This window comes from Hemitrygon akajei, chromosome 12 (genome assembly GCF_048418815.1).
Source record: "Hemitrygon akajei chromosome 12, sHemAka1.3, whole genome shotgun sequence".
NCBI lineage: Eukaryota > Metazoa > Chordata > Chondrichthyes > Myliobatiformes > Dasyatidae > Hemitrygon > Hemitrygon akajei.
This window is the reverse complement of record NC_133135.1, coordinates 81,239,745-81,253,178: the sequence shown is the minus strand read 5'-3', so window position 1 is coordinate 81,253,178 and position 13,434 is coordinate 81,239,745. Positions and strand designations below refer to the sequence as shown.

The 13,434-nt window shown below is 41.0% G+C and overlaps 1 protein-coding gene across 1 annotated transcript in view; it reads right to left on the bottom strand.

The window, feature by feature from the left end:
- Nucleotides 1-1,470: 1,470 nt before the first annotated feature.
- The window catches only part of prdx6 (peroxiredoxin 6), a 30,213-nt gene continuing 18,249 nt past the window's right edge, over nucleotides 1,471-13,434 (bottom strand). Inside the window, exons 2-5 of the mRNA XM_073063600.1 lie at nucleotides 10,580-10,736; nucleotides 7,077-7,223; nucleotides 2,356-2,502; nucleotides 1,471-1,759 (exon numbers count right to left, since the gene is read on the bottom strand). Coding sequence (XP_072919701.1) covers nucleotides 1,631-1,759; nucleotides 2,356-2,502; nucleotides 7,077-7,223; nucleotides 10,580-10,736 — 580 coding nt within the window. The 3' untranslated portion in view covers nucleotides 1,471-1,630. The remainder of the gene's footprint in view (nucleotides 1,760-2,355; nucleotides 2,503-7,076; nucleotides 7,224-10,579; nucleotides 10,737-13,434) is intronic.

Below are 13,434 nucleotides of genomic sequence, written 5' to 3'. Positions count from 1 at the left end.
CAAGAGTTTTGGGAATAGACTAGAGCGTAGGAAAGTAACAAGGAAGACAAGATGACTTCGCTGAATGGTGGAGTACCTGACTAGACATCCTGTTGCTCTTTCTTACGCCATGGGCAACAGCCATCATACGATGCAATGGTGGCATGTGGCACTGCAGTCAGATCCTCTGCAAACCTGTTGCCTTCACTGCCACTAAACCCAATCATGTAAGTGGTCTGATAATCTGTTTCAATGATGTATGAAGCACTAAAGTTGATTGCGATACTGGAGGAACTTGACAGCTTTTAACAGAAATGCTGATTCTCAAATGGTATCTTGATGCATGAGTCACTGAAAGACAATAGGCAGAGACAGCAAGTGGTATGTTAACTTTTAAGTGCATCGTATAGAGATACTGAGATCATACCAGATTTGGTCATCATATGCAGAGATATAGATGGCTGGAGATCACAGCACCAGTGAGAAGGACCAAGAAAGTATGGTCAAGAGACTCCAAGGAGTACTTACAAGATTGCTTTGATCAGTGGACTGGACAATATTCAGGGATTCATCTTTAAATCTGAAGGAATACACCACAATTGTCAGCAGCTTCATCAAGACCTGTGTGGATGAGTATGTGCCTTTCTAGAACATACCCACACCAAAAGCTGTGAATGAACTAGGAGATTCATTGTCTCCTGAGGGCTAGGTCTGTGGCATTCAAAATTGGTGATCAAGAATGAAACATGTCCAGGTACAGCCTACAGAAGGCTATTTTAAGAGTGAAAAACTACTACTCCAACTGAAGTTAGAAAGCAAGTCAGGTGCATGTCAACACTGACAGGATTTAAAGACCATTATTTCCTACAGAGCAAAATCTAACATCATGAATGGCTATGATGTTTCACTCCCAAATGAGCTTAGCACCTTTTATACATGCTTAGAAAAGGAAAATAAAATTACATCTGTGCAAATCCCTGTGATCCTGAGAGTGGAAGACATGGACATCCATGTTAGACATTTTGTATTGGGCTCACATAGGGCTACTGAATTTCCTTTTCAGTAGCCCTAAATGTTCAAAGACATGGGGTCAGGAGACAATAATTGGCATTCATTTAGTACTTCAATCACAGCTACATTTCATTTCTGAATATTATGGCACTTTTTTGTTTTAAATTTGACCACTTTATTTAATGGTTTTATGTCTTGGAAGACAAATAATTGGAGACAAGCAACTGCAGATACTGGGATTTGGAGTAAAGAAAAAAAAACACTGCTGGAGGAACTCAGCAGAACAGGCAGCTTAGCAACTGTGGACGTATAGGTACAGTCAATATTTCTGAATGAGACCTTTTCTCAGGCGAATAATTGCCTAGGAAGAGAGTCACAATCACTGTCTGAGCTTTGCAATGTCATCTTAGCAGTTCATTATGCTCCCTACAGATTCTACCTAACAGAGTGGATTACAAATACACCACCAAAACATCACACTCCACAAAATTAGATTTTTATTGGTAGAAGGCTTCATTAGAATTAATCAGGAAAAGCAATAATCTTTTACCATACAATTCAATATTATCCTCATACGATAACTGAGTAAATTGACAGGCACAAGAGGTGTAGTGTAACTGAACTCAGTTGCTCCTGGGTTTCAAGGTTGGGGTGTGAAGCGCATGTAATTCTTTTTAGAAGGGAGCTCCTCAACGCGGAATTTCTTTGGGAACAGTTGGGCTGCCTCCTCCGAACTAATGCTGGGGAGAATCATGCATTCCCCACCCACCTGTGGAGAAAAGAAATGCATTTTAGAAAAAAAACTACTTATTCATAAAACTTCTTAAAGATGAAACCACATCAAACTCTGCAAATTCCAGTCCAAGCCTGGCCATTACAGTCAGTGTTTCTTCATTTCTCCTGTCTTTGGGACATAAAATTCAGAATTTCAGCATTGAACCAAAAAAAAAACCAAACCAACATTTTCCCTATTTTCTCTCATTATAGGTATCAGGAAGAGACACAAAATGAGGAATGGATTTGTAATCATCTATTTCCTTTTCCCTTTAGCCATAAACATTAGATTTGCACCCCCAACCTCTCACCAAATCATCTGTGCATTTCCCACAGAAATTCATCAATTTACAAATTTGTGTTTCTGGCCATTGACTCTTCAACAAACCACATACAACAAGTTTTTGTTTACAATAAGTTCACCCCTTCTTAAAATATGAAAAATACCACTTAAAATATTTCCTTTTGTGAATAGATCGGTTACATTTTGTGCTCTTATTTGATTGTTATCTAATTAATGCCATTTATACATGTAGTATTTAAAAAGGGAAGGTAAAAACAAAGGTAATTGAGTGTTCAGTTTATCCTCACCTTCCAGTTCACAGGTGTGGCAACTTTCTTGCAAGCTGTCAACTGCAGAGAGTCAATTACTCTTAGAATTTCATCAAAATTCCTCCCAGTGGTAGCTGGGTAGAGGATGGACAACTTCATTTTCTTATCAGGGCCAATCACAAACACCTGGAGAAAAAGGAAGTCCGTTGTGAAGAGATGCTGCTGACAATCAGCTCTGTTACTTTAAATGAGACAACACAGATTTAGACAGATGTCTTTAGCAGATAACACCTATCTATTAAGTCACAGAGAACAACCGGAGAGAAGCCAAGGAGAATTGTTTTAATGCAGGACATCCTCACCATGGTGCTGCAGGGAGGTGAGCTTTTAAATAGGGTTCAGTGTTATTTTCAGTGGGACTGGGCTGTGTTGAAGAGGTTTTGGTGGGTTGTAAACGTGCAATGTGATTTCTGTACACATGATTCAATGGACATCATTGGCAGTAATTGGAAAGAATTTCCTCTCCATTTTTTTTTTCCATTGAAATTGACAGGATATCAGAGGACTGGCACTGCATCTTCTAGCTGCCATTTTGGCAATGGGTGAATAGTCATACCCTCAACCAGAATGGTATTCAGGGTCTACTTTTAAACTCAGTTCAATTTAATGTGCTTTACGTTGCTGTCAGAATGCTCAAGGAACTTCAACCCAGTACCTGGATGTGTTGAGGAACTCAAATGGCCACTCAGCAGCTTCAGTGGTTGCCATCCGGAACATACTGCCAAAGGAGGTGGTGCGAGCAGATAAAATGGTTTAAGGGACTTTAAGCCATACACTTCGGGAGGCCAAAAAGGATACAATACTAACACAAGCTAGTGGGAGTAGTGAAGATGGTTAAAAATGATCAGCGTGGTAGGCCAAATGGTCGGTTTCTGTGCTCTGTTACAATTAAAGCAAGTAAATGTTATCAAAGCACGCAAGAATATAATGTCAGAATCAGAATATCACTGCCATAGGTCATCAAATTTGTCAATTTTGTAGCAGGACAATGCAACACAATAATAGAGAACAGGCTGAATTGTAGTATGAATATACAGCGTATATTAAATGGTTAAATTAAATTAAGTAATGCAAAGAAATAAGTAGTGAGGTAGTGTTCATGGAATTCAATGTCCATTCAGAAATTGGATGGCAGAGGGGAAGAAGCTGTTCCAGAATTGTTGGGTGTGTGCCTTCAGGCTTCCGTACCTCCTTCCTGATGGCAACAAATGAGAAGAGGGCATGTCCTGGGTGATGGGAATCTTTCTGAGGCACCACTCCTTAAAGATGTCCTGGATACTATGGAGGCTTAGTGCCCATGATGGAGCTGACTGATGTTACAACACTCTGCAGATTACTTCTATCCTGTGCAGTAGCCACTCATACCTGACAGTGATACAGCCAGTTAGAAACGCATTAGTGTTCTGGTGACATACCAAATCTCAAGTTCCTAATGAAATATAGCTGTTATGCCTTCTATATAGCTGCATCGGTATGTTGGGCCTCAGATATTTACACCCAGGAACCTGAAATTGCTCACACTTTCCACTTCTGATCCAATTATGAGGACTGGTGTGAGTTCCCTCATCTTACCCCTTTCCGGAGGGTAATGTGAAGGGTAAAAAAAAGCCAGGGGTTATCATAGTATCAACTTGGATTACTTTAGCTTGTCAGCAAGGCAGCTCAAAGAACTAAGTACTCTCATCAAATAAAGCTGGTTAATTCAACACATCTTACAAAACTTGGCAAATTAGGAAAAGGTACAAAAACGGTTGTTTTTGCAGGAGGACTCAACTTCCTCAGTATACTTTACTGTGCAAAAGTCTTAGTTATATACCCAAGCACCCTAGTTAAATACGTATACATGCACCCATGAGCTTTGCACAGTACTGTAGACTAAGACCTCTTTGGTGCAAGATGTTTAGAATCTGTTTTAGGTGCATCTAAGAAGGTTTCTTAAATTAGTATGTTGATAGTCCAGCAATCCAATTAGAGAAGCAGCCATACTGAACCTGGGATTGGCAAATGAGCCTGGGCAGCTGACCAACCTTTCAATTGGAGAAAACTTAGAGAACAGTGACCACAACATTAAAGATAATGATGAATAACGATAAGTAGGTATGGGTCTTGCAGGGGAATTCTTCCTCCCGCATTCCAAAGACATACAGGTTAGAAAGGGTTAATACATTGTAGGCATGGTATGTTGGCACCAGAAGCATGGTGGCACTTGTGGGCTGCCCCAGCACATCTTTTCACTGTATGTTTCGATGTACATATGGTAAATAAAGCTAATCTTTAATTGGGGAAAAGCAAATTATGATTGGATTAGGCAGGAATCAGGAAGAGTTAAATGGCAACAGCCATTTTTGGACGTCCACATCTGACATATGGAGGATATTTACATACATCTGCACAGATGTAAAGTAGGCCAAACTCAGCATGGTTTCCTCAAGGGGAAAATTTGCCTGACAAATTAATGTTATTTTTTCAAATACCAAACAGGATAGACAAAGGAGAGTCAGTGGGTGTTGTTCACTCGGATTTTCAGAAGGCCTTTCACAGGGTGCCACACGAGGCTGCTTAACAAAATAAGAGCCCATGGTATTACAGGAAAGATACTAGCATGGATAGAAGATCGGCTGATTGGCAGGAGGCAGAGTCAGAATCAAAGGGGTCTATTCTGGTTGGCTGCCAGAGTCTAATGGTGTTCCACAGCGGTTGGTGTTGGAACTGCTTCTGTTCATGTCAATGATTTGAATGTCAGAATTGAAAGCTTGTAGTCAAGTTTGCAGATGATACAAGGGTAGGTGGAGGGGCAGGTGGTGTTGATGAAGTAGGGATACCGCAGAAGAACTTGGACACATTGAGAATGGGAAAAGAAATGGCAGATGGAATATACTGTGGAGAAATGTAGGGTCATGCACTTTATTCCTTTTCCCAAAGATGTAGACTATTTTCTAATCTGGAAGAAATTCAAAAGTCAGAGTTGCAAAAGGACTTGGAAGGATTCCTCAACAGATATTTTGTAGATGAAATCAGTGATAAGGAAGGCAAATGCAATACTGGCATTCATTTCGAGAGCTCGAGAATACAAGAGCAAGGAAGTGATGCTGTGGCTTTATAAGGTACTGGACAGAGCACACTTTGAGAATTGAGAGCATTTTTGGGCCCCTTATCTAAAAGATGAGCTTGTATTGGAGGGAGTCCAAAGGAGGTTCACGAGAATGATTCTGCAAATGAAAGGGTTATTGTAAGAGGAGCTTTTGTTGGTTGTGGGCCTGTACTCACTGGAATTTAGAAGAACAGGTGGGGATCTCATTGAAATCTATTGAATATTGAAAGGCCTAGATAAGGTGGAGGTGGAGTGAAAGTTTCCTATAATGGGGGGGAGGTGTCTAGGACTGGAGGGCAAAGCCTCAGAATAGAGGAATGTCTGTTTAGAACAGAGATGAGAGGGATTTTCTTTAGCTAGTGGTGGTGAATTTGTGGAATTCATAGCAGTGGACTGCTGATAAGGCCAAGTCAGTGAGTATACTTAAAGCAGAGGTTGATAGATTCTTGTTTAGTTAGGGTGTCAAAGGTTAGGGGGAGAATGAGGTTGAGGGATAATAAATCAGCCAAGATGGAATGGCAGAGCAGACTTGATTGGCTGAGTAACCTAATTCTGCTCCTGTGTCTACATCTTATGATATAACAAAGTACAGATCAGCAGCAGATACGAATGGAGAAATGGCAAATGGGAGTTTAATGTAGCCATTTGTGAAGTGTTGCATTCTGGAAGGTCAAATGTAAAGGGACAGTATGCAGTTATTAGCAGGACGGTTAACAGAGCTGATGTACAGAAGGAGTTTACGGTCCATGTCCATAGCTCCCCGATTGTGGCTACACAAGTCAATGGGGTGGTGGAAGAGTACAGCATACTTGCCTCTCAGAAGCATCAAGTTCACGAATTAGGAAATCATGTAGCAGCTCTATAAAATAAGACTAGGCTACATCCACAATATTGCATTCAATTCCGGTCACTCATTAAAGGGTGTGGAAGAGGTTTTCCAGGATGCCACCCTGATTAGATGGCATGTTACATAAGGGGAGGTTGGATGAACGTGGATTTTCTCGCTGGAGCAGCAAGGCTGAGGGGGCACCTGATAGAGGTTTATAGGATTATGAGGAGCATAGACAGACAGCTGGGATTTTCCCTACCACAGGATCAAAATGTCTAACGCTAGAGGGCATGCATTTAAGGGGCAACTTCAAAGAGGTGCAGGGCAAGAAATTTCTTGTCTATGCAGAGTATGGGTGCCCCAAGTGTGCTGCCAGGGGCGGTAATGGAGGCAAATACGATAGAGGCATTGGATAGCCGCATGAGTGTACAGGAAATGAAGAGAATTGGACATCTTGCAGGTTGAAGGGAAGAGTTTAATTAGCTCAGCATATTATGGGCTGAGCTACTTCAACTTGGGCCAAATTCTTTCTCAGGTCTCCACTGTGAAGAACAAGAAAGCAAATCTGTCAACCTTCAAGTTCCCTGGGTTTGCTCTCCATCAGAGGGAAAAGCAAGTAGAAGTGTTGTGTGTGCAAGTAAGCCTGCTTTAACACCTGGATGGGATTATAGGTGTCCCAGGTTTAAAGGGAATGATCTTTTAGCACAATTAATTGATTTATCAAAAGCACAATGTTTAAACTAGGTCCCAGGAGGTGGCCACTATCAATGCAAAACTTACAGCCCGAGCAGTCAATGGGAGGCCATCCTTGCTCTTTTCTGCAGGATCAAGCATTCCGAGTTTCACAGCCAGTTCTCTCTTTTCGTCAGCAATGATGGGAAATGGCAACTTCTCAGCAGGCTTGGTTCCATTGTAGGCATTGATATCCTGCATTTAGTAAACAGAAATCAGCAAACAACCACATCTCCCTCACTTGGCAAGATTTGTGAATGGTATTCCAAACAATATGCCATGATTTCCTGTTGGGTCAATAACTGTCCTTAACAGAACAGCTAAAGAATGGATGTCCATCTCTACCCTACAGCTGGGCAGGATACTGGTGAAACCACACCTGGAGGACTGCATACAGTTTGCATACATGCCCCTCTTATTTGAGAAGGGACATGGTCATGTTGCAGGCAGATCAGAGAATTCTCACAAAGTTGTCCTAGGGATGAGAGAGTTAATTTATGAGACTTAGTTGAGAAGGTTAGGCACATCCTCCCTGGAGTTCAGAAGAACGAGGAGTGATCAACTTGAACATATGCAAGACTTAACATAGAAGCATAGAAAATAGGTGCAAGAGTAGGCCATTCGGCCCTTCGAGCCTGCACCGCCATTCAGTATGATCATGGCTGATCATCCAACTCAGAACCCTGTACCTGCTTTCTCTCCATACCCCCGATCCCTTTAGTCACAAGGGCCATATCTAACTTAGGAGGGGTTGATGGTGAGAAGATGTCCCACATGGGAAAGCAACCTAGAATTCAGGAATCTGGTTTCCAGAATAAATGGCTGGTCAGATGGAGACCAAGATGAATTTCCTCAAAGGATCACAAATCTACTCCAGAGAATTGTCATGGCTGAATTAGTAAATGATTAACGTTAAGAGAAAAAAATCTAAAAATCAGTCCACAAGAGAGCCAGTGAAGTTTCCAGGAAGATGTTTCCTGCTTGGCATTGCTGCCTGCCTCACCTCCAACAGTGCCCCAGGTCAGCTGCAGGGGCATCCACTGGGGAACACCATTCATTGATGTTTCACCCCCTTAGCCCTGGTATATCTCCTGGTGACGGAGTAGTGGTAGCAACATCTCCCTGCCATCCCCTTGCAGCTTTCAAAAGGTGTTTGTCAGTCCCCTAATTTTTGTCCTTCCTCCTCAGCCACAGCCAAAAGCTGCCCTTTTCTGCTTCTTCAGCCAACTCTCTGGGACCAAACAGGAAACTAGATTTGACACTGTGATGATCTTACTCAATGGTGGAGCAGGTGTGAGGATTTGGATGGCTAAAAGCAATTCCCATTGATATTCTTAAACATGTGAGCTACACAATACAGTGGTGCAGTGGACAACTTCATGTTCATCTTTATGGCCTATTTTTCATTCCAAAGTGGATTGTGGAATTCACCTGCTCCACTTTTGGGGTTATTACAACATAACATTGCTCCATCTAGCTATTTTACAATCCTCCAAGTTTGTAAAGTTCATTTGCATACTATATCCTTTCGGGAACAGCAGGTATTAATGGCCAAATTTCTCACTACGTCCAGATAGACATCTGAAACCTTACTGGGCCAGCCTCAAGGGCAGAGCGTACGGACAGGACTCCAAGAGTTACTGACTGACTGACAGCAAGGGATGCCCTGTGTTCAAGTGAACTTCAGGTTATCATTACCACAGTTTGTATTTTCTAAAAAAAAAACGGGACAGGATATCAGTTCAATAAAGGGTCAGAATTTACAATTGAAGACAATATTGTTTATTTTAACAGGGGACTGTCAGTTCCTCCCCCCACCCCCCCACTCCCAGAATAGCCAGGCAATAAAGAAAATCAGTTATCACATCAGTCAGCAAATATCGGATCTACTCCCAAGGCGAGGGAGGTGGATAACAAGGCTGACCAGTCCCAGTGGATATGTGTTACCTGGGTGATACCTTTTGTACCCCCAAGTGATCTATACTAATGGGCGTTAGAAAGCAGTCTTGATTATAGTGGTCAAGGGTGAAGGGTCAGTGTTGACTGTGAACTGGCTAGAGTGAGCTGTGAATGTAGGTTTATAGCAAATAGTGCTTTACAGATAGTCAATCTGAGACTTCAGGGTTTGCAACAACTGATTCTGAAAGGATACACAAACGGTCATTATTTAAGGCAAGGGCATGGAAGGGGAGTTAACTGGAGTCAAAGTTTGGGAGTTGCATCACTGATGACGTCATTGGAAAATGTAACAATGGCAAAAACAGCATTATGGAATAGGAAAATCTCAGGTCAAAATGAGATTAACAGTTGGCATTGACGATCCCAGAAATATGTTCAAAATTGGTTAATATGGTATTAACATGATTTTCAACTTTGAAAAATCACTTTTCCAACATTGTAAAGGTAATTTCTTTTTAGGGTACATTATTACCATCCTACATTCACAGAGCCATCTTTAGTGAGAATGAGAGTTTATACCAGCAGAGTGCAACATTTAGCAGAGGGCCTAATTTACAATTCACATCACTGGGCTGCTCTAGAGAAACTGCCCATTTTGCTTTGGGATTTGTCTTTAAACATATGCAGAAACATAATTCTCAGCCGCTCTACTCTGCCCCATTCCTGGTACCTCTAATGTTCCTCTCCAGCTGGATCTACCGTCACTCACTCTTTCTATACAACTGTGTTAAATGGTGACAAACTTAGTGAATGGTACTTTACTCCTGGGAGTTGTACCCACCAGTACAATATCCATTTTGTTGTGAGACACCTCTGTACCTACTGGTACAGGATAGTAGACACAAGTTCAGAACTAAATATGGATTTGCTCCTTGACAGACAACCCATGGCTCTCTGGTCCCTGAAGTCAAGCTCAATCAGGTACCTGTGTGTCACTTGCTGTGACATCCCAGGTTGACTACAGAAGTATTGGACAGGACTTAAATACAGAAAATGATTGTGGAGACTTCTTAAAAAAAAAACACAATCCCACTGTTGTTTCTGCGTTTTTGCTAGTTCCTCACTGATGAGGAATATTCCTTTAAAAAATTAAACTAATCCAATAGTTAAATAAATAGCAATAATACATTCATTATTCGCTGTGATTTTAACATCAGAGACAATAAAGTAAGAATACAGATTTTTATTGACATAATAGTTGAGCACAAGGCTGACAATGGGATGCAATTAAGGAATGGAGAGCTAACATGCATTTGACAGCCACATACCTCAGGGCGAAGTTAACTTCCCATAATGAATCAAGATCATAAAGTACTCAATTCAAGAGACTAACCCACATCATTCCTGAATTCCCAGTATTTGAAAATATGGCAAAACTAAATTATTCCCTTTAAAATAGCAAAATTTTATATTAAGTGATTGCATTAAAATATTTTCACATCTGAATTAAGGCCCCGTAGTAATTGTTAAAAATACATACTTGGCTGATACCTGTTTCGTTGTTTAGACCATTAAACTGATCTCTATGGAAGTTAACCCACGGGATTTTCTAAATCACACTGTACATACCCATAGAAAATTTTGCACTGTACCTGGATCCATCCTAGGTGATCTTGAACACTGTCAATCGATAGAGCAATTACTTTCACTTTGCGCTTTTCAAATTCTGGCATCATTTTTGCCACGAGGCCCAGCTCTGTGGTGCAGACTGGCGTGTAGTCAGCTGGGTGGGAGAACAAAATGCCCCATCTGTGCAACAAACAATGTCCATCAGTACACCAGCTTTGTTAAAATAACAAAATAGTATGCAGACCCAAAACTAAAAAAATTGGCTAGATGTATATGTAACAACATGACCAACCACAACATTGAAATCTAGCTCAGCGACATTTTTCACAATCGCAAAATAACTTGTCATGTAGCATTGTCATACAGTCACACTCAGAAACTGTTACAATGACAAGGTTATGAATCAAAAAGGTACTACATGGAGAAAGGGTCCTTTAGTTCACAGCATATGTGATTTACAGTGCCAATTCTTGGGATGGGCAGGAAACCCAGGGAGAACATGCAAACTCCAACACTCAGCAGGACGGGTCAGGACCACTAAGCTGTGAAGCATCAGGTCTCCTCACTGCACCAACTTTTTCAGGGATGTTGGCTTTCGAATATGGGGAATGAAAGAGGCCACAAAACTTTCTAAATCCAGTTCAGAGTAAACAATAGCTTCAGCTTCAACGTCTCATCGGAAGGGAAGCATTTCCAAGCATAGTGGCCCCTCAGAAACACACTCGAGTGTTAGCCTGAATGATAACACAGACACCATTCAGAAACAAGTCAGCAGTTTACTTATTAGATATTCTCAATGCAAACTAAAAGATTTTAACTGTGAGTCTCAAATCCAAGTCAGAAATTCCACATCTGCATTTTATATAGAAACAAGTTTCCATCTAGTTTAACATGATTAGGCACTATCACAGAAAAGATGTTTAACCTTAGAAGAAATTATGTTTGTATAACCTGGAAAAATAACCTTCTAAATAACAATATTAAAAGGAAAAAATATTTCTGCATGTCAGTGAAAAAATGTTGAAACTGTACATTAAGAAAAACTATTAATATCTAGAAACAAGACATGGGCAAATAGAGGCAATAGTGTGAGGAAAGGCTGGTGAGGTTCTGTGATTTAAGAGCATTTGAAGGCAAGGATGGATTTTGCATCAAACCAGGCTCACTGATAGTGGATATTGTCAATAAATTCAGAAATGAAAACCAGAACTGGCCAACATACTCCAAGTACTCCCACTGTTAAGCCATTTAATCTTATTTCTGCAAAACTAAGGTTTACAGGTGTTACGAAGGATGAACAACTCTGATGGGCAGAAGGGTGCAGAGTCGCCCATGCTCCTCCTCCTTTTGGAGAATCGCCAATTGCTACTATTTCGATGCTGTTATCAACAAAGTGAGAGAGACAAAGGAAATCTGCCAGGGCAGTTGTTATTGATAACAGCTCATGAAAGTTAATGAGAGAGAGACAAAGCTAAGAGTTACCCAGGGTGAAGGGCTCCTACTAACAATAGCGGAACGGAACCATTGATTACTGCTATTGTCTTTTGGAGAAGGATTGTTTACTTGGTACTGTTCTATTCATTGAAACCCCTCAGGGGGCAACCAGAGTGGGCTGGTTTGATGGGTTACATCACCCTAACCTGCTTGACACCTGAGACCCCGTGAGTGGGGATAAAAGGTCTGAGGTAACACCCCTCAGAAGCACCAGGAGAAACGCTAGTGAGCGTCAGAACCCCCACGAGACAGGGTGGGAGATTGGAGACCGAACGAAGGGTCGGTAAATTTTAACTCAGTGTTTTGTAGCGAGACCGGTGGGGGCTTGTGTGTGTGTCCACCCTTGGACGAGTCCACCACGGAAGAACGGTCCAGCTAAAGGACGGAGGGGTCATACGTGAATGGCCACAACAACAACGCATCAACGGATCAAAATCGAAAAGGGAGGTTGGTAAGATAATAGCTGTTATTGTTCACATGTTTTCTCTCTCTCCAACAATTGAAACACCGCGACCAACAACTACCGCAGCCTGCATTAACTGAACTTTATATTTCCATCTGACAATTCATTATCCCCTAGACAACGATAGAGCTTGTTTCAGTAGTGATTATTATTATACCCGCACTTTTAGGTTTAGTATTGCTAACGTATATTCTCTATATATTCACATTGATATTATTTTGTATATTTTTGCTAATAAATATTGTTGAAAATAGTATCACCAGACTCCAACGGACACTTCTATCTTTGCTGGTAAGACACCCAGTTACGGGGTTCATAACACAGGTAAATCTACCTATTCACAGCAGCATTTATACATAAGATTTAGTGTAATGATACTTCTAATTTTATTTGTTCCAAAAAGTAAAAACAATCCTTGCTAAAAATGTTTGCACAAATAGCAATTTATATTCCGCAGGGCATTCTTCCAGATTATTCTGCAAGTAATAAGGTGTTTGAAGAAAGGAGACAGCACGGTTTATTGAATTTTGTTATGGCTTTTGAATTTCTAAAACCACAAGAGGTACAAAGAATAATAGCAGTCTGTGGTTTATTAAATGACAGAGCATAGTGATATGTTAATCTTTAAACCACAGGAAAGCCCAGAACTAAATCATGTAGAGTTGCTTATTATTTTCCAAACCAAACTACTACTAGGGAACAAAATCTTGGAGGTGTTGGGAGTTCAGCGTCCAATTCCGGCACAGCTTGTAAGGAGTTTGTACTTTCTGCCTGTGACCAAGTGGGTTTCCTCAGGAAGCTCCAGTTTCCTTCCACAGTACAGAGCACTACCAGACAGACAGACATACTTTATTGATCCTGAGGGAAACTGGGTTTTGTTACAGCCGCACCAACCAAGAATAGTGAAGAAATATAGCAATA